Raw genomic sequence first — 24412 nt, forward strand, 5'->3', positions numbered from 1 at the left:
CGATTAATTATTGCTTGGTCTCTTGGGTAGTCGCCATGATGAATTTGGTGCGATTTGATAGCAACTTGCACTTGTGGTGTTGAGAAATGCGGCATGGGGATATTGATCAACAATGGTGTCCAGGGGCGATCTCTCAACAGATCGCCCTATACGCGACAGATCATTCTGCTCTGTGTGCTTTCTGTGTCTTTAGCCACAGATCACCAAGAGCGTTTCCTAAGAGGGAGGTTGCACCAAGCTAGCGTGGTCCACCCCACCTGCTTCTCACGACAGACGAGCCCAATACCCTCATGATCTCCGACTGCGTGGCGCTCCTGGAAGCGGCTTACATAGCCTCGAATAAACATTTAGAGACGAAGCACAACAAAAGAGCGGACGGCTCGACGCTCAGAGATTACGGGTACGATGCAGAATTCGCCCTCGAGACGCTGATGACGTACAAGCTCCTCTCTCCGCTGCGAGATATTGCGTGGCTGCGCAGGCTGATCAAGAAAGGCGCCGGGCGGTGCCCTTACAACGGCGACTATTCCCACCGACGAGCGCCTGACCTGGCCAGCTTCGATGGCTGTGCCATCGAGCCACCAGTAAGTACTACGGGCGGCCCATCAAGAACAGCTAAGAGCTCTTCAGGCGGTGTCCGCACTGGGCCGTGCGGCTGCAGGTCGTCTTCGAGGAGGCCGACGATCCGACTCCGACATCGCAAGCCGGCGTGTGGACGGAGCGGCACAAAGCGTCGCGCCATTCATTTTGGACCACGTTTGTCGTCTTTGCTGTGGCCATCGCCTTTGGCATCATCTCAACGTGCCTGGGCGTCGTGCAAATATGGATCTCGTATTGCGCGTGGCGGCCAGCGGAGAGCGGCGTCTGCTGGACCCCCAGCTGACTCATCTTTTTCTCTCTCTTCTTCTTTCATGTTTAAACGGGGAAACTGGCGTAGGGATTTTAGCGGGCTTCATTAAAGGGGTGAAAAGACGCCACAACAAAACAACCGTAAGGCGGACCGGCGGCTTGCCTTACAAAGTAGAATAGAGGTACCGGTAGTCAGAGCCAGGCAGACAAATACAGCAAAGAAAAAGTCACTACTGCGTGCACTGATGCAGAGATCTCAATTCGTGGTAAAAAGACCGATCATCATTCCGATAATTCGCTGTACCGCATTTATCTTCGTCGTTTCTAAGCAAGTCGTTAATAGTCAATCCTCAATGGGCCGTCGTCAAGCGCTGTTCGCAAAGAATTTGGTAATCTTCTGGCTGCCATCGGCCTTGCCTTTGCTCTTCGCCGGGCTCTTCTTCACAGAATTTCTTGTTGCGCTGATCTTGGCGCGCGCCTGTTGTGGTTGCTTCTCCTTGGCCGGGGAAGCCGAGGGTGCCAACTTTTTTACCAGTGGCCCGCTTTGGGCTGGGGAAGACGAAGCCTCTCGTTTGATACCCCTCGCGGGCGTCTGCAATCCCATGCCGCCGTCATCGGCTGTCTCCTGTATTTCCTCGAGAGACTTGGTTTGAGTATGGCCGCCTGTTGGTGATGTTGACTTCTCTTCCTTTACCTCAACCTCGGGCTTGACCTTGTTTTCCTTTTCGACTGCAGGGCCCTTGGAAAAGAAGTTCGCAATGTTGTTTTTGTTCTCTTTGCTTGCAACCGGGATGATGAAGCTTGGTGAATTGTTTCCCACCTTACCCACCTCACTGCTGACAGGGTAAACAACGAGCTCGCCGGCATATGGCTTCAACAGGGCTTGCAGCTCGCCAGTCCACTCGTGCCTCTGGGGATCGAGCCAAGTCTTGAGTGACTCCGAGTCTGGGTCGAATATCACGGGCATGCGGTCGTGCAAGAACTTGAGCTGGTTGTTGCTGTCCGTCGTGATTATGGTGTACGTGTAGTGTTTGGAACCTCCGTCATTCTCGAACTGCGCGCAGTCCCAGAGGCCGGCAAAGCACATAAGCCGCCCGTCTTTCCGCTTTACAAAGTGTGGGATCTTCACGTTGGATGCTGGGCCACCCGGCTTCAGCCATTCGTAGAAGCCCTGGGCCAAGACGATGCAACGCTTGCGTGCTTTCATGCTTGCCCACATGCCCCCGGCTGCGGCCAACGAGTCGTCACGGCAGTTGATGGTCTTGAACGTCGACGCATAGTTCGGGGTGCGCTTGGTCCAGGAGGGAATGAGCCCCCATTTCATCGACTGCAACTTGAAGCGCGGTTTTCCATCACCGTCGTCAACATCCCCTGTGGCTTTGCTCATCTCCGTAGGCAACTCGTCGCTTGCAGCATTGGACTTTTTCTTGCTCACACTCGGCCCGGCTCCCCGATCTGGCACATCGGCTCGATACACGATGCCATGATAGCTTGGAGCGAAGTTGAAGCTCTGCCGCGGGGCATCTTCGCCGTCGTCCTCGGGCGCATCGTCTACTGGAAGATCGTCGTCCTGCAGCATCTGGCGAATTTGCGAGGGCCGCTAAAGCAAGATAGCCATCAGTTGATAAGGCAAACATTTAATATGGACGTGAGATTGAGCGTGCAATCGCGGCTCGAAATTTGATTGCAGTTACGCGGTAATGCACGACGCTGAGAGACTTGGGTGGCTAGGTTCTTACCAAGGCCAGGCAATATCGACCGCACATGGTAGGTAAGGTAGGCTTGAGAGAGAAATCGCGTGCAGTATGCCGCAGGCCCTCAAGCTGCCAAGCGCAGGGATGGCTCGAGCGAAGGTTTAATTTAATTTGTGGAGGTCAGTTGACGCAATGGGTCCTGGTGAGAGCATTCTATTTATGGTGACGTCAGGTGCCGTCAGGATCGCGATCGCCTGTCCGCGCCCAGCGTGGATGGTCTCGTTGACTCGCCAAGTCACGTGACTTGATCGAGCAGGTACCCAAGGTACCGAAGAACGGCCCGTTAAAAAGGGGCTTGATGGAATATTCGGCTCACAAGCCCTCCGTTTAGCTGCCTACATGATTCCTAGTACCCAATCATCGTGCGCCGTATAATCTACAGCGACCTGCTTGATGCAGTCGCGCACCAAGTATCCTCTTATCCGCTCGCTACCCAACCCGAAGTCCGAAACCTAAAAGCCCCGTCCCTAAAACAACACAAAATAAAATAGCAATCCTTTCCTAGCCGCTGCGGAAAAGGATGTAAGCCAGAAGGCGGTGGGCGGTATTATGCTGCGTCAAGGCAACGCATCATCGCAATCCGCACCCGCGTCCTAGGCCGACGCCGACACCGCAGTTTGTTGTCCTTGCATCATCCCTCCCATTCCCCTACCCTTAACACCGCTTCTTCGCTTCACCAACTTCTCCCTGCGCCTAATTGCCTCATCCTTTTTCCAAGCATCCTCGAAAAGCGTCGGCTTCGGTGTAATTTGGCGGTCTTGAATGCCGAGTCTGCGAACAACCTGGAACGCTCCTGTGCCAATGGCCATCGTCTGCCCCATAATGATACACTCGCTGACACCTTCGATGGGATCCGACTTCATGTTGGCCGCCGCATCAAACAAGTGGTCGGGTGTCTTCTCGAACGAGGCTAGCTGCAGCACGCTGTCTCTCATCTTGGCCAGGCCAAATCGTGTGATCCCGAGAATCTCACCCTTGTATGTCATCACATCTGCTAGGAGGTCCATGTGGCGAGGATCAATGTTCATGCCCGACATGACGCTGCCAATCTCGATTGCGATAGTCGTGCGGGCTGCTTCAATGCCGAGAACGTCACGGCATTCCATGACCGAGTTGGTCACGCACTTTGTGCCAACCACGCCTTCCGTGGTCATGCAGGCACGCAGCCCGTAGCCCTCGACCAGCACCTTGTTGGTGCTGTCCTTGTCGGACGTTTGGATGATGGCCCTGTGCGCTTCTGGGTAGCCCGATATGGCCACTTGGGGCAGCAGCCGCTTCAAGAAGTTGACCCGGAGCTGGAAGTCTGCTGCCGCTGCCGTCTTGGAACCCACCATCGATATTCCCTTCTCCAAAGCCGCCTCTCGGACTCGGGCCGCCTTTTTGGCAGCCGTGGCATCCAGCCATGTGTTCTGTACAAGGACTTCGATGCAATCTTCTCCAATCCGTATGTCGTCGGGCTCGATTTTTAGCTTTAACTTCTTAGCCTTGATAATCGAGTCGGCCACATCCTTTAGTGTGAGGCCTAGCTGCAGGTCCGACAGAGACTTCATGTCCACCTTTAGCACAAGCTTGGCTACATCCGACAGCCACTCGTCGTCAATGTGCTCGATAATATCTGCGATGAACGTCTTCTCGATCCTGCCCTTGACCACCCGAGCGGCCTTGAGGTCGGTCTTGTTCTCTAGCTCGCAAGATATTACAGGTGTGCTAATCGTCTTCGAGGCATTGATGATCTCCTTGATTCGAGGCACACCCTGCGTAATACTCATTCCGGCGACACCGGCGAAATGGAAAGTCTTGAGTGTCATCTGGGTACCCGGCTCGCCGATGGACTGCGCTCCGACCGCGCCCACAGCATGGCCAGGTTCCACACGTGCCTTCTGGTATTTGGTGAGACACATCTGGATGAAGTCAGCCAGCGTTGCTTCTGAAACCTTTGCAACGCGGTCTATGTGGTCCAGCTGCGCCTCTATTCCAGACTCGCCCTCGGCGCCCCGTCGCTCAGTCTTGGTCCATTCGGCTTCCCACTCTTTAAACTCTTTCTCCATCTGGGGATCGTCGGTCGGTAAGCAGGGATCTAGCCCTGCCGCCCTTCGTGCTTTCGCTAGCTTCAGGGCACGGTCTGACACGTATTTGTGGACGGAATTGAGATACACCCTGACGCTCTCGTGCTCATCAATCGCGATTAGAACGTCGTGTTCGTTGCTGCTGCTAATCTTTTCGTCGTCGTAATGAAGCTTGTCGTCAGTGACGAGATGCTTTCGGATATACTTTGCTCGTTCTTTGTCAAGGACGTCCTTGCACCGCTTGGTGATCTCCCACGGAAGAAGCGACCTGACGGAATGGTCCATTTTCCGGCTCTCGGCGTGATCCCACGACCTGTCGAAGTTGACTGGCCTAGCATCTCCCTCCATGTCGACGGGATCTAGCCGGTCAGCACCGTACTGAAACTGCACGATGCCTCCTGCAGAAGTGCGAACAGTGTCATCATATTGAGACGAGAGATCTTCCAGGGACTTCATCAGTCGTCTTGACATGTAACCGGTCTCGGCAGTCTTGACAGCGGTATCGACTAAACCTTCTCTGCCCGAGATTGCGTGGAACAAAAACTCGGTCGGGAGCAGACCCGTGTAGAAGCTGTTTCTGACGAAGCCTTTTGAAGGAGGCTGGCGGGCGTTCTTGTGGAAATGCGGCAGGGTTCGATCTTGGAACCCGTCGGCCACACGTTTGCCGCCAATAATCTGCTGTCCCACGAGGGCAGCCATCTGGGCCACATTAATATCGGAGCCCTTCGAACCAGACTTGGCCATGATCAAAGGGGCGTTGTGCATGCTCAAGTTGTCGACGCAATAGTCTCCGCATTGTTGCCGGACTCTACTAAGGATGCCTGACATCGAGTTCTCCATTGTCTCTTCGAGGTTGCAGCCTGTGGCCTTTTCGAGCTTCCCGGCCTTGAAAGTGGCAATGATGTTGTCACATTTAGCATAGGCTTCCTCCACGAGCTGCTGTTTATGGTTGGTCAGTGAAGATGACGGCGTCACATCACCACACCCAATCGAGAACCCCTGTAAAGTCAGATACCGAGCGCAGAGCTTGGCCAGACGGTTCATCGCAGAAACGGCATATTCGGGACCGAAATCTCGCAGGATCACGTAGAAGACAGAGTTCTTCTTGCCTTCTCCAACCGTGCTCTTGTCCATACGACCACACATGACTTCGGAATTTCGAATCACCAAGTAACAGTCGTTGATATCCATGTCAGGAAGCTCGCCTGGCCTCTTTTGGTAAACCTTATTCTTCGCCTCGAGGTTGACCAAGACTGGAGAGTCATTGTTCGGACGCATCAGAATGTTGAACACCTGCTTGCCCGTCCACATTTGTGTAGGCTTCAGAATTGCAGGGGGCGGGATCTCCAGATAGATGTTCTCCCCAAGCAACATATGAGTGCAGATGTATGTGAAAGTGGTTCGGTCAAAGAACTGATCTTTGCCGCTCAAAAGGTACGCGGCAGTGATGAAATCTTGTGTGGCGGCGATGATGGGCTCGCCGTTTTTGGGGGTTGCCAGGTTATTTCCCACGCCCATCAGATTGATGGCTTCAGCTCTCGCCTCTTCTGTCTGAGGGACATGGAGATTCATCTCGTCACCATCGAAATCGGCGTTGTATGGAGAGCAGACGCACTCATTTAGTCGAAACGTCCTCCAAGGTCGGATTTTGGCGCGATGGCTCATGATGCTGAGCTTATGAAGAGAGGGCTGCCGGTTGAAGAGAACAATGTCGCCGTCCTCCAGGTGCCGCTCTACAACATCTCCCATGGCAAGTTCTCTTGCGCGCTCCTCTCGGACATACTGGTCGCCGAATTTCAGGTTGAACTTGATCCCGTCCTTCTTGACTAGGCCTTCGGCACCTGGCCAGACTGTTGGCCCGTTCAGGACACAGCTTCTTAGCTTCTCGATGTTGTTGCGATTGACTCGTTCCGGGTATGTCAGGTTTTTGGCCACTAGTAAAGGAACCGCAACTTGGTCGATGCCCAAGTTCGGGTCTGGCGAAATGACGGTTCGACCGGAAAAGTCCACACGCTTTCCCGACAGGTTACCACGAAACCGCCCCTGTTTTCCCTTGAGCCTTTGACAGAATCCACGAATTGGCTTCCCAAATCCCGGCTGGTTAAGGCCAGGCACGTCGCTATTCACGTACATGCCGACTTGAAGCTGCAGAAACTCCCACTGTTCCATAATGATCGGAAGCGAAGTTCCCTTTTGGAGAGACTCCCGGAGACAGCCGCCATAGAGAATGATCTCCGACAGTTTGCTGGTGATGTCGTCTTCGTTGCTGGCGTTTTCCTGCGCGACCGAAGGTCTGATACAGATTGGAGGGGCGGGAAGATATTGCCAGAGAAACATCTCGGGTCGACCCTCGGCAGGATCTAACCCAAGGAGTTCACAGTCTGTTGGGCTGATGGCCTTGAAGAGATTCAAGACTTTCAGAGGATTGAGATCATCCATCGCCTTCCGAGTATGCTTCTCAAGATCGGGCAGGTATCTCTTGGCCTGGGAGAAAGAAGCATCGAAGGCAACCTTGCTCTCCGGCGCAACTTTCTTTTGTGCAGTAGACTTGTTGTAGGCCGAGAACCTGTCGTGGACAAGCTTCATGACGCTAAGCTTACGGATGACGCCCTGCGTACAAGCGCAGTACGGGCATGTCCTGACTTTTCGGCATTGCTCGTTGATCCTCTTGACAATCTGGGTGCGCTTCAAATTGTCGATTCCCGGGCGACGCAATTCTTTCAGGAACTGTCGCCGCTCTGTCTCTTCCAGTAGAACCCTTGAGCAATCCTTGCAAATGTTTTGGAGTGTCGCCTGGATATATTTTAGGTATCCGATGTGGAAAACCGGCAAGGGAAGTCTGACGTGCCCAAAATGGCCGGGGCAGTTTTGGAGAGGCTGGGAGCAGGTAGAGCATGTGCCCGTTTTACTCGAGGTTCCCTTCATGGAGTTGTTAGCTAGGTTCGCTGTCCACTGCCGCGTCATGTCTCTTACCAAGCGAGGGTCGAGAGGGCCGTGGGGATATGTTCTCCGTCCATTCTCAACATCGTAAAGAAGATGATCAGAGACCTCGAGGACACCCTGGCTGACGATATCCTGATTGGATCTTTTCAGATTATCTGTTAGTATATTTCCAACCTGGGAGTGCGAGGTGCAAATGAAACACATTCAGAAGCAGGAGGACTTACTGGATACCGAACTTCAGCGCCTTGAAGCGCTTTGGAAGCTGGTCGGTCAACTGCTCCTTGACCAGAGGCCCTGTGATCTCCCCCATGTTCCTTATTTCTCTCTTAATCGTCTCGAATTCGGTGAGGCCGCTGGGTGGTGCCGACAAGGGACCGTGTAGCGCAAGAGTCAACAATTGCGTCCCCTTTGATGGTCCTTCGCTAGACGCTCATGGCGGATTGTGGGGGGGGTTTCGGGTCGCTTGTTGCTATCGGCAGTGTGTGGGGGGGACAAATTTCTACTGCCAAAAATATGAATTGTCCTCCGCCGCTGGGCTAATCGGGTTGTTGGAATTGAGGTTCGCGAAAGAAAAAAAAGTTAAAGATCGCGGCGGGGCACAAATGTCGTGACTCCAACTTGGCGGGGAGTCGTACCCCACCACAGTCCTGAAAGCATGCTCCTCCACCTGCAACTGCTGGGGGCATTTGCTTTGCTGTCCCCCTTCGTGCCTTGTTTATGTACTCCAAATCAAAGGAATACTTCTGGATCCCCACCATTTACCCCTGTATTGGCGCCATTTAGTCTACCTAAATGCTGTTAACAGAGTATCTCTGTTATATTTGGGATAAAGAAAGGCGAGGAAGAGGCAGGCCCACTTCCGGGGACGCTGTGCAGACAGCTTCCGCCAATAGGCGGACGCTGATCTGACATGCACTCCGTCATACCTGGGCTTTGGGCGGGCTAGTGACTTCCATCGCTAGGTTGTCCGACCCTGGAGCTTGCTCGCAGCTGGCGCCAACGACGGGACGACCACGACACCTCAAAGGCCACGGCCCAGCGCGCATCTGATCTACCCCTAGATTCCGTGCCTCATTCTCACTCTTACACCCAAAAGGCGTTGGTTAAAGGAATCGGGCACAGCGCGTTCCAGTTTCCCTGCATGCTGCGCGCTTGCTCAAGCTTTCTGTACTTTCTGTGCTACTAGTTGCTGAGCCTGGTACAGGTTGTTGGCTGTTGGCTTTCGTCAGACCATCCTACCACCATCTAGAACTTAACCCGGTAGCATCCCAAAGCCAAGCCTAGGAAGGTGCCTGTCAGCATCCACCGTGCCCCTTAAGGCTCAGTTCGTTGCCGGCACTCCCGCCGTCGCCGAGCTCCCGACAACTCGAGCTTCGGTTGCCAATTCCTCAATTCCGCCAAATTGGCTTTGATTGTGTTGCGATCACCGTGTTGTAGACCTGCGTGGCGTGCTCTACACTTTGGAAACTCGCGAGCTTCATACTCAAAAGGCGTCAACGGGGCTCTCTTGGGGTGGCCCTCCGGCCACGCCGGTGTCATGGCACCGGGGACCGGCGACAAGAAGGCCGAGAAGTCGTACCTGGCCTCTGCTGTGGACTCGTTCAATCCCTGGAGCCGCAACTCGTCGCCGACTATCAAGGATGCGGCGCCAAAGCCCACCCCGAATCCCGGCGATCATACCTCCAACCCCTTTTACGGCCAAAGCTTTAAGCGATACAGTCCAGATTGCCCGCCCTTGAATGTACAGTGGTTTCATGCCGTCGACGTAAGTTGCTTTGGGTGCCCCGTTTCCGTCTCTACAAGCGCCCCGGATTAACTGCTAGCTCTTGCTATTCTAGGTCCCGAAGCGCAAGCCCAAGTTCCTCAAGATCAATAACAATCACGACGACAAGAAGCCTCCTGTGCAGCCCAAGAAATTCGTGGCCTTCTCAGAAGAAGATTCCCGAGCGCTTGAATCCACCTACCAAACACGACTGCAGGAGATCGAGGACGAGAGGACAAACCTCTGGGGCACCGCAAATCTTCGCGCTGGCTCCAAACGCCCGCGCGCTACGTCTAGCGTCGATTGGAATAACACAACTCTCGGGGCTTTAAATGATGGAGAGCCGAAACGGCCTAGCACAAGGGTTCCCGTCAACGAGGACTTCCTCTTCGACGTGGATATCGAGGAACGAGAGCTAGCTCCCGCTTATTGGGAAGGGCCGGTTTATGAAGTTCGCAGGGGAAGCTGGTTCTACCAGGAAGGCTCAACCCTTCGTCCATGCGAGGAGAACCTAGCCTCGCAACTTGAAGAGGGATATCTCAAAGTCAAGCCCTGGCAGTACCCAGCACCGGCAAGGACTCGCAGCAACTCGGCAGCCCAAAAGCTCACACCCAAACCATCATCTGAAAATCTCAAGGCCGCTACACCCAAGAATGGGGGCACACCAAGGGCCAGCCCTGTTCCGCAGCAACACCAACCCCAGACGCACCGTCTATTCGGTACCTATATGAACAACATAGCCACCTATCAAGACTCCAACACTGCCTGGCTATCTTCAGATGGCATGTTGTCCTGGGTGACGTCAACTGTCTATGAGAAGTTTGCTGGTGGCGGCTTCATGAGCGGTGTGAAGCTAGTTCGTGGCTACACGGAGTCAAAGAAAACAAAAGAGGAAAAGCGCCCGTCGACCCCGACAGGGACCGCATCGGTGCCAGTAGAACAAGACGAAAAGACAAAAAAGGCCCTTAAGAGGCGCTCTGCTCCCGCGCGGTCCGAGTCTGGTATCTTCGATACCGAAGACGAAGAGCCTGTTGCATTTGAGAGCACGCAAGCTCGGCTGACCCGGCAGTTTTCGAATCTGATTGAGGGCGTGCATGACTCGGACGAGGAAGCAGAGGCCATTCGTAAGAGAGAGGAGACGGAGATATTGGATGATTATAACCCGAGACTCGGCGAGACTCAAGGCCGTAATATTGAGCATCTCGTCTTGGTGACACATGGTATTGGGCAGCTTCTAGGACTAAGGTATGCTATCTCCGTGCCCTCTCTGGGCCACTCTCCTACCAAGCCTACTTATGGGATGTTAACAGCGTTTTAGAATGGAGAGTGTAAATTTTGTGCATGACGTGAATGTCCTTCGCAAGACGATGAAGTCTGTCTACTCGACATCGGCAGACCTTCGAGCGCTCAATTCGGAGGCGGATGAAACCGGGCCGGGCAACTGTCGGGTTCAAGTTCTGCCCGTTGTCTGGCGACACCTCCTTGATTTCCCTAAACGGAAAAAGCAAAAGGCAGAACACGATCTTGGGGAGACTGCCGACGAGGAAGATGACTGTGAGCTATCTGCCCCGGCATTTTCGCGCTTTGTTAACTAACAACTTGGCAGACCCTTCCTTGGAAGATATCACAATCGAAGGAGTCGCCTTTGCTCGGTCGCTTATTTCCGATCTTGCGCTGGATGTCCTCCTCTACCAGAGCGCGTACCGAGAACAGATTGCCGAGATTGTGTTGAAGGAGTCGAACCGTATATACAAGCTGTTCATGGATCGCAACCCCGAGTTTAAGGGCAAAGTGCACATTGTGGGCCATTCTCTCGGATCTGCTATCATGTTCGATATTCTTTGTCGGCAACGGGAGCGGTCCCAAGAGCCAGAGCCAACAAGGAATCCTCTTCGATTCTGGCCTTCTCAGGATCGGTACGAATCAAGGGATCCCAAGGATCTCGCCTTCAACTTTGATGTCGATGACTTCTATTGCCTCGGATCTCCTATCGGCCTCTTCCAGATGCTCAAGGGTAGAACCATCTCGGCACGCAATTTTTCCAACGCCCTACCATCCGAAAGTCCTCTCAACCCTGAATACCTCGAAGACCCATTTCTGTCCGCTTTGTCTCCAAATTCACATGCGAACCAGAACGTTTCCCCTGTAACTGGCCTCCCCTACAGTGTCTCTTCCCCCAAAGCAGCGCAGCTGTTCAACATCTTCCATCCGTCCGATCCTATCTCCTACCGTATTGAGCCCCTGATCTCGCGAGCCATGTCGGCGCTCAAGCCCCAGATCCTGCCATACACCAAGAAGGGAATCTTTGGGTCGGTGACTCCCGGAATCACCGGGATTGGCGCAAAGGTCGGACAAAGCGTTAGTGGCCTGTGGAGCAGTCTCAGTTCCGGCATTGCCAGCAGTCTTTTGAACCGCAGCCTAGGTCTCACGCAGGAAGACGTGGCCAGCATTACAGCATCTCAGCAGCAAAACCAGAACCCGAGCCCCGGGGCCGGGACTAATATCTCTGCCGGCGTCATTACCGACAAGAATATGACCGACGCAATGCGAAGCGAGAAGGCAGCCGAACGTAAGCGCCAGCTGGCCATGGCAACCGGCGGCGGCGTCAGCACGACGGCAAGCGGGAACGAGGCGACGCTGATCGACGACGAGCTTGAGACCCTGTTCAGCAGATTCCAGAAGACAAGGGCCGCCAACTCCAAAGACAAAGCGCCGGGCGAGGATGGGCCTAGCGCAGAGGCGCGGCTGGAAGATGAGCAAAAGTCGCAGAAGCTGCGGCGGGAGGAGACGAAAGTCCGGGCGCTGAACCGGAACGGGAGAGTCGATTACTGCATTCAGGAGTGAGTCAATATTTCTCTGACACAATTCCTCTGGTTCCTTGTTCCACGGTCTATTGAGGGCTTGGTAGTTAACGGTCTGCGACAACTTTGTCAGGAGTGTACTCGACTTCAACCCGATCAACACAATTGCCTCGCACATGAGCTACTGGGGCGACGAGGATATCAGCCACTTTGTTCTTTCACAAATGCTGTCAAGTAAGGCGCGGACACCTCGACACTAGATCAAGAAGTATTGACAATTTCTTAATGTCTTCATATTCGGGCTGTAGATGGGATAGGAACTGCACTATGGGATGGCCTAGAAGCATATGGACCTGTGCATTTATTGGAGATACGGCGTTATGGGTCAGCTTTCACGTCTTTAGGCGGACATTTCATGGTTTACGGCGCACTGCAAAGGGAGAAAATTCATGGCAGGTTGTAGAATCTCGCAGGTCATAAATAAATACCTCGATGGTTTCGAGGTCGCGGTAAATAAAAATATACATCGAAATGGTAGTGTATCCCTTGCAAGACTCGCAGAGTGATGATCTCTTTCCCCGTAGGCTTTTATTTCTTCTTTTCAACTGCGAACTTGTCTAGGGCATGATGTTTTCGCATAAAGTTGCAAAAATCGCAATATTTTGCCTTTCCTCTACTTCTACTTACTGCCTCCTTTTATCTGCAGGGAGGCCATGGCCCCTTTCCCACATCAATGTTATCCACGATAACAAATATTTTCTCTTTTCATTGGTCAAAAACCCCGTCTTCAACAAAACGAGTCCACGGCGATCCTTGAGCCAAGCACACGTCTAATACGCTACGCCCCATTCCATCTTTGACAAATCTTACGTCCTCGGCTCGCGGGACTTGAAGTCCTGGTCTAACCGAAGCGACTCCCAAACCATCAGCAGCCTGCGCGGCGCCCTGGGGGAACACAGCGGTCGGCAGCCCGCTTGCGAGCCACATCAGGAGCCAAAACACCTCGACCTGCTGTGCCTCGACAGCGATGTGCAGTGCGCTCCGGTTCTCGTTAAGCGGATCTGACCACGCTAGGAGCCTCACGACGCTGGCGCCGACGACGGCATCGGACTGCGCGCTGTCGGCGTCGACGTCCTTCACCAGGCTGACGATGCCGACCACGTCGCCCTCGGCCGCCATGGTGTGCAGGGCGCGCGCGGGCCGGGCCTCGGGGTGCTCGGCCAGGAACGCCTCCTCGGTCAGCGCCGGCAGGATGTCGAGCCCGTCCTCGACGCCGCCCTCGTTGACGTAGCGCGTCAGGATGGTCACTGCCTGGCTCGCGCGCCGGAACGCGTTGGTCGCCGACGACGACCCCGGCGCGTTGGAAGGCAGGAACCCGTCGCACGAGGGGCACTTGAGCGACAGCGCCACCTGCGGCGCCGAGTCCATCAGGCACTGCCAGTGGAAGTGGCAGCCGCACGGGAGCTCGAGATCGTCTTCGACTATCTCTTTTTCTTCTTCCTGTTGGTGTGGTTGCGCCTCCTCGTCGCCCGACTCGGACGCCTCGGCGTCGATGTTCAGGATGAGAGGCTCATTGCATGCTTTGCAGGTTTCTTCCATTGTGTGAAACTGTTACCTGAGTAGGTACCTGTTAGTGGTAGGTGAGCCGGTTGGTTAGCCACTTCCATGATTTATTTTTTTTGATTGGATTTAGGTTTGGGGAGTGCGTATTCCCACTCACCGGCAGCGACTCGTGAGTGATATCTAATAGGCCAACGGTATAATTTGAAGGCTGCACGGTTTCGCCGCTGCCAAACCTCGAGCAAACGCGCGTTCAGGTACGTGTGTCAAGCGTGTGTTGCGGGGGACAGAATTCCAGGCTGTGATTTGCGAGTTTGAGGCATCAATATTCGCACGCTGCTATTGGGTGCCAAGAGAGTCCCCTGGGCTTCAGACACTTTGTCGATGGGGCTGAGGTTATTCGTGGAAGAGAACAGAAGCAAACGTAGATTGAGAGCTGTTAGTTGGGGACCCAGTCTATTGTCTAGAATTGGCAGTTGGCTAGCCCAACGCGCTTGGCCTCCGACAAGTGACCGCCTAACAAGCCACCCCTGGCGTATTGAGGGAGGCTGTGGATTTGACGAGAATTTCGGCTGCCTGAGAAGGGGCTGATTGGGCCGTTACGCAACCCTTCCATCCCTGCACCCCGGCGACACCTTGATTTCTGCCCAGGCCGATTACATCAGACTGCTTGGCCTGCAGCCCGCACTGCCCGCCTAGGGAGGGGACCTGGCTTGGACACTCTGAGGTGACCCCCCTCCCCCGCCCCCGCCAAACGTCCTTAACCGCAACAGCTTCCCGAAATACAAAAATCGCACCATTGCGAGGCTCTTGTCCTCGAAGTGCAGACAGACAGACACATTTGAATTGCTCTACGAGGAACCCTGTGTTTCTTTGTAGTAGAGATTGCCTTCTACTTATCAACCCCGCGCCCGACCCGCGGCCTGCATCATTTAGTTGCAGCATCCATCCTCACGCCATCGGTACAAAGGAGCATCTCGGTTCCACGCGTTTCTCCGAAGCCCCCGCGCCATCATGAATGTCCTCAAACTGCAGAGGTAGGTCGACCAGGCACACCGCGAGGAGCTGCAACAGGATGCACGGGACTCGCTCGCGGCATTCAGACGTTAATTTCTGTCTGCAGGAAATTTCCTCAGTTCCAGCAGAGCGAGATCTTCGGGTTAAGCGACGCTTTCCGCAAGCTCGACATTGACGAAAAGGGTTATATCGACGAGGCTACCGCTATCAAGGCCACGCAGGCCAGCGAGCGCCAACCCTACGATGTCGTTCGCCAGGCCCTGAAGGACGTCGAGCTCGACTCCTCCAGGCGAGTCGAGCTGGAAGACTATGTCGGCGTATGTTTACGATCTCTGAGTCGTTGCCCTCGAAGACCTCCTCCGGACCTCCTGCTTGGCAGATTCGTGTACTGTTTCAGGTCCCAGACAGCAAGGCTAACTTCTTAATCCAGCTTGTTGCGAAACTCCGCGACGCCCCCTCTCCGACCCAGCTACGAGTTCCTGGTAGCGCCGGCACGCCAACGTCGCCGACCGCCGTTATAGCCCAAAGGACCGGCGGCCATGCGTCAAAGGGCAGCATTGGCGGCGGCGGCAGCGGCAAGATCCACGTGCAGGGCTCGAATGCCAACATCACCCACACCATCAACGAGGATGAGCGCACCGAGTTTACCCGCCATATCAATGCTGTCCTCGCTGGCGATACCGACATCGGAAACCGCCTGCCCTTCCCGACCGACACCTTTGAGATGTTTGACGAGTGCAAGGATGGCTTGGTTCTGGCAAAGCTCATCAACGACAGCGTCCCCGACACTATCGATGAGCGTGTCTTGAACGTGCCCGGCAGGAAGACCAAGACCCTCAACGCCTTCCAGATGTCTGAGAACAACAACATCGTAATTGAGTCGGCAAAGGGTATAGGCTGCTCGGTCGTCAACATTGGCAGCGGGGATCTCATCGAGGTCCGAGAGCATCTCATTCTTGGCTTGATTTGGCAGATTATCCGCCGAGGTCTGCTTGGCAAGATCGACATCAAGCTTCATCCCGAACTCTACCGCCTGCTCGAGGAGGACGAGACCCTGGAGCAGTTCCTGCGGCTTCCCCCTGAGCAAATCCTCCTTCGTTGGTTCAACTACCACCTCAAGGCTGCCAACTGGCCGAGACGGGTCCAGAATTTCTCGGGCGACGTCAAAGATGCCGAGAACTACACGGTTTTGTTGGCGCAGATCGGATCCGAGTATGGTTGCACGCGTGCCCCGTTGCAGACGCGCGATCTCCACCAGCGGGCCGAAGAAGTCCTCCAGAATGCCGACAGGCTCGGCTGCCGAAAATTCCTGACACCCTCATCGCTCGTTGCCGGAAATCCCAAGCTCAACCTCGCCTTTGTGGCCAACTTGTTCAACACACACCCTGCTCTCGACCCCATTACCGAGGAGGAGAAGCTCGAGGTGGAGGATTTCGACGCCGAGGGAGAGCGCGAGGCCCGTGTCTTCACCCTTTGGCTCAACAGCCTGGACGTGCAGCCGGCAGTCCAGTCCTTCTTCGACGACCTCCGCGACGGCACCATACTGCTGCAGGCATATGACAAGGTTATCCCAGGGTCTGTCAACTGGCGGCACGTCAACAAGGCCCCAGCCAATGGCAGCGAGCTGATGCGGTTCAAGGCCGTGGAAAATACTAACTACGTCATCGAGCTTGGGAAGCAGATCGGGTTCTCGCTCGTCGGCATCCAAGGCGCCGACATCACGGACGGTCAGCGCACGCTTACGCTAGGTCTAGTGTGGCAGCTGATGCGCAAGGACATCACGGTCACGCTGAAGGGGCTAGCGCAGCGGCTGGGCAAGCGCGAGATCACCGACGCCGAGATGGTGCGGTGGGCCAACGATATGGCCCGCAAGGGTGGCCGCAATTCAAGCATCCGCTCGTTCAAGGACCCGTCCATCGGCACCGGCATCTTCCTCCTCGACGTCCTCAACGGCATGAAGAGCAGCTACGTGGACTACGACCTCGTCACACCCGGCCGCAATGACGAGGAGTCGTACCTAAACGCGAAGCTCAGTATCAGCATTGCTCGAAAGCTCGGCGCGACCATCTGGCTGGTGCCTGAGGACATTTGCCAAGTCCGCAGCCGTCTGGTGACAACCTTTATCGGTGAGTCCCCAAACGCATACTGATCAGACTAGAAAGTTGTGAAGCTAACAGCGCACGTCTCGCAGGCTCACTAATGGCGACGTACGAGAAAATGTAGTAGCCGTGGTCACGCTCCATATCCCACACCCAGGAATGACAACAAGAGTCAGGACGCGCCTGGGAGTTAGTTATTCGGCAGGCAGGGCAGGCAGGGCAGGCAGGGTTTGGGAAAAGTCGAATGATCACCTAGGTTTATGATGCGTCTTTTTCCTATTCTTTATTTTGCAACCTTGTCTGAATCGCTTGTTCCAGTAGTCTCACCATGTTCTTTTTTTCTATTCTTCCCGGACAGTCGGTCGGTTTCTAGTTTAGTCGCAGATGGAAGACAAATCGGATCTTGTTTGGTGGGCGGGCAGCAGGCAGGCAGACTCGAACGGTTTATTACTTCATTATGATGCAATGCGCGCGCTCTCTGTGCTTGGCTGGACTGGATTCTCCCTCTCGTTCCCGTTAGGCGTAGGCGTCGGTGTGTTCGGGGGGGCCAAGAGCTTCTAGAAATGCTAGGTTTCGTGTCGTTGGTTCCTGGATATCCCGATCGCAAGGATTATGCCGAAGATCCCGCTCCCACTCACTCCTCTTCCTCCGGGTTACACCTACCTACCCACTCTCAGCCCTACCTCCCGGTCTACCTTGCTTAGAGACAACCATTCCGCAGATCCCCTAGCAGAGACTGCCCGCGGACTGGTCCCAGCCTATCTGATCTATGAAGCTCATGTCTTCAATTCCGATCCGTAGTGTTCGGCCTGGGTAGATATAGCAAGTACTTCGCTTTTTGCTGTGTATGTTTCGGCTGGTGCAGCCGCCCCGCTCTCTTTCCACGTTATTCGTGTCATAGACATTTCCCTGGCGGGCGGACTGTTCGGTGCTGGAGTCGAGTCTGTGAAAGGGCAGTAGCATAACAGGGAAGAAAGCCCCCAAAGAAAGAAAACCGGGGCCGGCTAGACAAGGTATTACCCGCCCAACGTGGCGGGAACTTGAAGGAAGGCCGCCTTACAGCTCGCTCGGCAGGATCGGATGACTTGCCAAGGATATGAATTACTTATCCGGGCTGTTGGTTAAACCTTTCCGGGGATTTATTTTGGCCTTCCACAGTCCGTCCGTCCGTCCGTTCATTCCGTTCCTTCTTCTTTTTGCTTGCTGGCTAGAAGAGTTAAGAGGCATATAGAGGGATCTGCGGCGTCTCCGACGGGCAACGGAGTGGACACCCGCCGCGCCCCGGGGGAGCCTCATCCATACCAGATGACCTCCATCCCGGCGATCCGAGAATGACGATGGGCGAATTAGAGAAACGAACCACATTGAGAAAGAGAGAGACAGCAGACCTGTCCTCCTGTCTATTTCGCTCTAATATCTCCCTCTCTCGCTCTGCTTTAAAGGGAACAGAAATACACGATTTTCCTCCCGTCTGGTAATTTTTTATTTATTATTTATTACTTATTACTTGGTCGACTCCTCGCCTCTTGACTCTTTCACTGGCGATTCTTACACAGCACATCCGCAGTCATCATCTGCTTGCTGATCGTCGCCTTCACATACTCATATACCTACATCCCTCGGCTCATCCCCATTCACCTTTTTTTTTCTCGGCAGCCTTGCCATAATAATTCCCATCCGAGATTAGGTTGCAGTGATCACCATCACATACCGAGTTCCTTTACCCCATCCTTGGGTAGTATTCTCCCCTAAGATAAGCCCGCCACTTCAGAACGTGCAGTACCGCTACAGATCCGGTCACCAGCAGAGCGGGTGCGCAGCGGGGACTTTTCGTGTGCGACTGGCAACTGCGTCGATTTATTCGCCGCTCTCTTAATCGACAACACTCCGGGCATTTCTTTACTTTTTGCACAAGAGCCCATCGCCAATTAGAAGCGGAAACCTAACGATACCAGACGGCCTTCTTGGGAAGTCACGCCACCAACACGCCATACCTACTTCTCGGTGAAGAAGAGGAGGTTATGAGAATATCGCGAAGGAACGGGTTGCTCTTGCTCTAGCTTGTACAATAATAGCTTTATTATTGTATTGTAGGCCGGGCAGTCAACAACCGGGCGAATTACAGGAGCTCCCTCCCCCGCAAACAGAAAACCGGAGAAAAGGAAAGGTTGTGTACCGGGAAATTTGGAGACGGCTGCCGCGCCCACGGCTTGCATGACACGGCGTCAAGATCTACGGGAGCAGCAGCGCCGCGCAGCTACTGCCGCCGCTACCGCCTTGGCGGACATGGAAATGAAGACCATGAACGGCGCGGCACATGCGCCGCACGGTAACGGGGCGCTGCAGAATGGGGCGGCCAAGGGGGTGCTGGTGGTTGGATTGGACAGCGGCAGCTCCGGGACGACGAGCGAGGAGGACTGGGACGAGCTCTCGGCGGCGGCAGGCTCGCCGGTCCAGGTGGACGGGGGAAAGGACCTTACGATTCAGGCTGCATCTGCTTTCCGAGCTGGGGGGCTGCGCGGCTGGCATCCGCAGCCGCCGGCGTTACGCATAGAAGGGGCCTCGGCAGCGGCCGCGGCCGAGCCGGTAAAGGGGGCGGCAAGGGGCGTCATACTCTCGGCCGAGGACACCGCAGCAGTGCGGGACGTGCTAATGCAGACGAGCCTCCTCCCAGGAGGGGCAGGAGGGTCCCTATCCTCGTTGCTATCTTCGCTGGGGGGCAGCGAAGGCGGGAGCGGCGGCGGCAATGCTGCGGCGACGACGCCAAAGCCACAACGCCGGCGCGGCAAGTTCAGCGACCTGGTGTTTACGCGGACGTTCTCGGCGTTTGACCGGCAGAACCAAGACGCTGCCAACAGTCCGTTCCACGGTTTCTACACGCTTTTTTGGATTGCCGTTTTCTTCTTCGTCGTCAAAATTGGCGCCGACAACTGGCGCACATACGGGTCTTGGCTAGGCACCAACGAGATCATGCAGACCATGTTCCGGCGGGACTTGCTCGTCCTGCTCATCGCCGACGGCGTCATGTGCGCGGCCACGGGCGTGAGCTGGCTGTTACAACGCGCCATCCGTGCAGACTACGTGAACTGGGACCGCTCGGGATGGGTAATACAGAACGTAGGTTGAGCTCGCCGAGGTGTTCAAGGAAACTAGGTTTGGCAGGAAATACTTACTAAGTCCCTATTTAGGTCTGGCAAACAATCTTCATCGGTGCGGTGATCGGGCTGACGCTGTGGAGAGATTGGCCGTGGTCCCACACGGTCTTCTTCGTGATGCACGGGCTCGTCATGGTGATGAAGCAGCACTCATACGCCTTCTATAACGGCTACCTCTCGTCGGCATACGAGAAGCGGTCGCACCTACTAGCAGCGCTCAAGCAGCTCGACAATATTTCGCCCGTGCAAACGCCGTCGCAAACAGAGCCGCCCGTCTCGGCTATTTCGACATCGCATCTCGCCAGTGTCCCTTCGGCCTACCACTACAAGGAGCGACGCCGGTCAATGGCCGGCGCGCAGGTGCCCGAGATCGACCGGATAGCCAACGCCATTAGCTCAGGCGAGCCCCTCGACGAGGAGCAGGTATACGTCTTCGAGCGTATTCTCAAGTGGGAGGTGGACGCGCTCTCCGACGAACTGCGTGGCAAGTCGACGGTGGCGACGCGCGCGTACCCCAACAACCTCACATTGCTGAACCACTATGAGTTCATCGTGCTGCCGACGCTCGTGTATGAGCTCGAGTACCCGCGGTCCGAGTCGATACACTGGTCGTACGCGGCCGAGAAGATCGCCGCGTGCTTCGGCATCATCTTCGTCATGATCATGGTGTCGCAGGCCTTCATCTACCCGGTGGTCATCGACATGGTTCGCATGAAGGAGGCCGGGGTTCCGCTCGCGGGCCGCTTCGCACGGTTCCCGGGCATGCTCACCGAGCTCATCTTCCCCTTCATGATGGAGTACCTGCTAGCGTGGTACCTGATCTGGGAAACGATTCTCAACTTTCTTGCGGAGTTGACCTTCTTCGCTGACCGCAGCTTCTACGACGCCTGGTGGAATTCCGTATCGTGGGATCAGTTCGCCCGAGACTGGAATCGGCCGGTCCATAATTTTCTTTTGCGACACGTCTACCACAGCTCCATCTCGGCCATGAAGGTCGACAAGCACACAGCCACCCTCATCACTTTCTTCCTGTCGGCCTGCGTGCACGAGCTCGTCATGTGGTGCATCTTTAAGAAGCTGAGAGGTTACCTGCTCTTTCTTCAGATGTGCCAGCTTCCGGTATGTGTAATTTCGCGCCGCCAATTGTCGATTGGGTTCGTGTTTTTGCTTGCTGACATGGAAGTTTGTTGTTTGACAGCTGGTGAGGTTGAGCAGGACAAAGTACCTCCGTAATCGTGCGACGCTGGGAAATATGATGTTTTGGATGGGTATCTTCACGGGCCCAAGTATTCTCTGCAGCCTATACCTGATCCTGTGACGGCGAGCCTTCCTCGGAGAAAACCCCCAGGCTAGCCCGAGCCACAGGGCAGCTATGCATTTCGCGTTATCATCCAGCGAGTTAACATTCCACCTTTTTTGTTCACACGACATGCCCTAGCAAGCTTCACATGCCATGCAAATGCGCATCAGCTGCAGGCAGGAGGCTACTGTGGCCAACGATGGAGAATAATAGAAGGGTGCAAAGTTTAAAGTTAAAGTTCAAGTAGATAGAAATAAACATTAATTAAATGCAAAAGGCTTGAAGAAGCTCAGAGATCCCGTGACACGTTGGCCGTTTTCTCCTTTAACAGTGTGGGTCAAACAATCCAAATCGAGTAGACTCGAGTGCTCCTTCCCCAGCTTCCATGCGGATCTAAAACCCGCGCCAAAATGTGAACGAAGATCGGGGTTTCTGGGCTGACACGCTAAAGCCCTATGCAACACGCCATAGCCAATACGCGCTCGCGTTAAAGTGGGTCTCTGCCCGCCTAGAGCTTTTCGGGAACCACGCCCTTTCGCATTTCTCGCCTCAACATCAACCTTCTTTCCACCTGCACCTTTGGGCATTTCAGGTTCGAGGTCCTCAGCTTTTCCACCTCTGGTCCACCCGGCGTTCCTTGTCGGTTGAGTTGCCATCTTATTAAACTTTTTAGTTTGTGCAGCGCCACTTTCTGTACCGCATAAGTGACAAGAGACATCAGGGTTCACCAACAGCGGTCTTTTGCACATTTAAAAAGCTTCCTTCAGGCTACGACCGCATTTCTGAACCTAGCATAGCCGAACACCCCTCCGCCATCAACAACAGGCATCACCAACCATGTCGCGCAACGGTACCACTCTCTACGTTACCGGCTTCAGCCACGGAACTCGCGCACGCGACCTCGCGTACGAATTCGAGCGGTACGTCATGACACCACGGCGATGACTCGATCGTCAGCTTCGAGTTCGGTCCACGGCCACCTCCTTCTCACCGTCCCCCCTCCGTCCCCCCTCCCTCCTCGTCGTCGAACACCCCCCGCCCTCGCTGCGTCTCCTATCCCCATCTGTCGCGCCTTTATCGCCTGTCGCTGTCAATTATTGCGCGCCTTTCTATCCGCTCGGGGCTCTCGCGGCGCCCTCGCCTTTCGTCCCTCTTCCCCCTCCTTCCGATCGAGCGGTCAGCATTGACCTGTCCCCTCATGTCGGGCAAGTCGCCTGCCACCCGTGGCAGAGCTTCCGAGCTAGATCGTTCGCGCTGGCAAACAGACGCTGTGCTTATCAATTAACTCCGTGAGTCCCGAGACGCTAACGTTGCTAATCTAGCTATGGCCGACTGGTCCGCTGTGACATTCCTGCCCCGCGCTCCGCGAGCAGTCGTCTGTAGGTTCCCCTCTCCCCCGTTGGTGTTTTCATGTCGCCATATTTGGGTTAATAATGGAACAGCTTTGCATTCGTTGAGTACGAGGACCGCCGCGATGCTGACGAGGCTTATCATGACATGCACAACAAGCGCATGGGCCGTGACGACATTTTGAAGATCGAGGTAAGTTCTTCTATCTCGGTCATAACTGCTTCCTTACCCCGTTATGTCGCTAACCTGACTGTTACCTTCTCAGTGGGCGCGCACCCCTCCCTCGGCTTCGTGGCGTTTCGACCGCACTGATCGCGACCGTGCTCCTCGTCGCTCTCCTCGCCGTCGCACTCCTAGCCCTAGACGTAGCGCTCGGGACTATTCGCCTCGCAAGGACGACAGAGACCGTCGCGACACGCGTGATCGTGACCGTGATTATGATCGCGATCGCCGCGACACCCGTGACCGTTCCCGCAGCCCGGATCGGTAGGTTTCTTTCCAGAAATGCGTATTTCCGCTATACTAATGAGTTTTCATAGCGAGCGTGACCGTGACGTCAAGGATGAACGTGACCGTGATGATCGTGACCGTCGCGAGAACGGCACCAACGGTGACGACCGAAAGCGTACGGTATACCCCAAGAATAAATACAAGGAGCATCTGCTAATTGTCCCTTTCGTAGAAGCCATTGACAGCCCGGATCGCCCTGCGCACGACGACCTTGACGTCGCCGAGTAGACATCTGGCTCATGGTACTGATGTCGCCGAGTTTTACAAACCCTGTATTGGAGGTGTAAGCGGGCAAACCTAATATCACACGACATGAAATTTGCATGGTTTTCCTCTCCCTAGCCAAGCTCTTGGGCGGAGTCACTGATGTTGGGTGGTTGTTGGCCCCCAACTTGTTTTATCAACATCGTATTTTTAGGATCGAGTCGGTCGGATCCAGGTTCCTCGGTCGGTCGGTCGGGTTGGCCTCGCCGGAGGCTGAAGCGGTAGACAAAATAATCCCCGTTTTTTCATGCGATATTCGGCGGCCGCAAAACATATACTTCCGGCGGACGGTGTTTGTTTCTTCTCGGAATTTCCTTGTTCTCTCCCCGAAGTCTACCGGAAAAGTAACTAGATCCAGTGTTTAGCTAGTCGCAACGATAGGATGAACTTGCGGACGTGTTCTGCTTTTCTGGTAGGTATCTAGCATTGTTCCAGCTTAGGCTGATAGTTCCTACTGCCCATCTTGTCGGTGGTGATGGGGCTGGTGCTCACGAGTCCATATTCACAGCGGGCGAGTGGGTGGTCATGGTTTGCTTGAAGCTCGTGTGTTCGCCTGTCGTCTTCGGTCATGTGCCGCTAGAAGACATGTATGTAGCCAGCTTCTCGCTCCCCGGCGCTACCCTCGACCTCCAATGGGAAATCCCGCGAAATTACGCATAGCAAGGCGCTCTGCGCGTACAAAGGTAGGCATGGAACCAAAACCGACTTGACAGACGGGGAAACCATTGCCCCTCTGTTTGAGAGAAAGCCGCCAGGGTCTGGAAACAGAGCGGGGTGGTTGCGCTAGCAAGCTGTAGCTCTTCCGATCCGATCCGCAGGACGGGAAGTCGGAGCCAGGCGTCCAGCTTGATAGCATTGCGCCGGAACAAATTGCGCTATTAACTTACTAGATGTCGGGACAGCTTTGGTTGATTATCTAAAGAACAGTCGCCAGCCTGTGTGTTGAATCACGATGCACCAACGTCGCTGTCGGTGCCAAAGT

At 54.9% G+C, this 24412-nt stretch overlaps 8 protein-coding genes across 8 annotated transcripts; 5 read left to right on the forward strand and 3 right to left on the reverse strand.

Annotated features, from left to right (window-relative positions):
- Nucleotides 1-290: 290 nt before the first annotated feature.
- On the forward strand, nt 291-883 carry B0T26DRAFT_754613 (uncharacterized protein; the record flags this gene model as incomplete). The annotated part of the gene is made up of 2 exons (XM_060445843.1): nt 291-584; nt 662-883. 2 exons carry the CDS (start codon nt 291-293, stop codon nt 881-883), a joined length of 516 nt encoding a protein of 171 aa, XP_060292702.1.
- A 203-nt stretch (nt 884-1086) lies between these two features.
- On the reverse strand, nt 1087-2905 carry B0T26DRAFT_404372 (uncharacterized protein). Its single transcript, XM_060434833.1, has 2 exons — nt 2589-2905; nt 1087-2449 (listed from the first exon to the last, which is right to left on the reverse strand). Exons 1-2 carry the CDS (start codon nt 2613-2615, stop codon nt 1214-1216), a joined length of 1263 nt encoding a protein of 420 aa, XP_060292703.1. The 5' UTR covers nt 2616-2905; the 3' UTR covers nt 1087-1213.
- A 291-nt stretch (nt 2906-3196) lies between these two features.
- On the reverse strand, nt 3197-7922 carry B0T26DRAFT_653059 (RNA polymerase-like protein; the record flags this gene model as incomplete). Its single annotated transcript, XM_060438419.1, has 3 exons — nt 3197-7588; nt 7643-7754; nt 7837-7922. 3 exons carry the CDS (start codon nt 7920-7922, stop codon nt 3197-3199), a joined length of 4590 nt encoding a protein of 1529 aa, XP_060292704.1.
- A 1227-nt stretch (nt 7923-9149) lies between these two features.
- On the forward strand, nt 9150-12435 carry B0T26DRAFT_652126 (DDHD domain-containing protein; the record flags this gene model as incomplete). The annotated part of the gene is made up of 5 exons (XM_060438337.1): nt 9150-9377; nt 9451-10619; nt 10693-10928; nt 10981-12214; nt 12309-12435. The coding sequence occupies 5 exons, from the start codon at nt 9150-9152 to the stop codon at nt 12433-12435; spliced, it is 2994 nt and encodes a 997-aa protein (XP_060292705.1).
- A 505-nt stretch (nt 12436-12940) lies between these two features.
- On the reverse strand, nt 12941-13774 carry B0T26DRAFT_654355 (uncharacterized protein; the record flags this gene model as incomplete). The annotated part of the gene is made up of 1 exon (XM_060438537.1): nt 12941-13774. One exon carries the CDS (start codon nt 13772-13774, stop codon nt 12941-12943), a length of 834 nt encoding a protein of 277 aa, XP_060292706.1.
- A 975-nt stretch (nt 13775-14749) lies between these two features.
- Nucleotides 14750-16975, forward strand: B0T26DRAFT_678828 (CH domain-containing protein; the record flags this gene model as incomplete). Its single annotated transcript, XM_060440279.1, has 4 exons — nt 14750-14772; nt 14859-15069; nt 15183-16878; nt 16944-16975. The coding sequence occupies 4 exons, from the start codon at nt 14750-14752 to the stop codon at nt 16973-16975; spliced, it is 1962 nt and encodes a 653-aa protein (XP_060292707.1).
- A 1880-nt stretch (nt 16976-18855) lies between these two features.
- On the forward strand, nt 18856-21582 carry B0T26DRAFT_721373 (MBOAT, membrane-bound O-acyltransferase family-domain-containing protein). Its single transcript, XM_060442546.1, has 3 exons — nt 18856-19968; nt 20040-21125; nt 21205-21582. The coding sequence occupies exons 1-3, from the start codon at nt 19066-19068 to the stop codon at nt 21322-21324; spliced, it is 2109 nt and encodes a 702-aa protein (XP_060292708.1). The 5' UTR covers nt 18856-19065; the 3' UTR covers nt 21325-21582.
- A 561-nt stretch (nt 21583-22143) lies between these two features.
- B0T26DRAFT_742856 (uncharacterized protein) lies at nt 22144-23394 on the forward strand (the record flags this gene model as incomplete). The annotated part of the gene is made up of 6 exons (XM_060444177.1): nt 22144-22226; nt 22629-22685; nt 22749-22848; nt 22922-23142; nt 23196-23281; nt 23342-23394. The coding sequence occupies 6 exons, from the start codon at nt 22144-22146 to the stop codon at nt 23392-23394; spliced, it is 600 nt and encodes a 199-aa protein (XP_060292709.1).
- Nucleotides 23395-24412: the final 1018 nt, after the last annotated feature.

The sequence above is a fragment of the Lasiosphaeria miniovina genome (genome assembly GCF_030549165.1).
Source record: "Lasiosphaeria miniovina strain SMH2392-1A chromosome Unknown B0T26scaffold_6, whole genome shotgun sequence".
NCBI lineage: Eukaryota > Fungi > Ascomycota > Sordariomycetes > Sordariales > Lasiosphaeriaceae > Lasiosphaeria > Lasiosphaeria miniovina.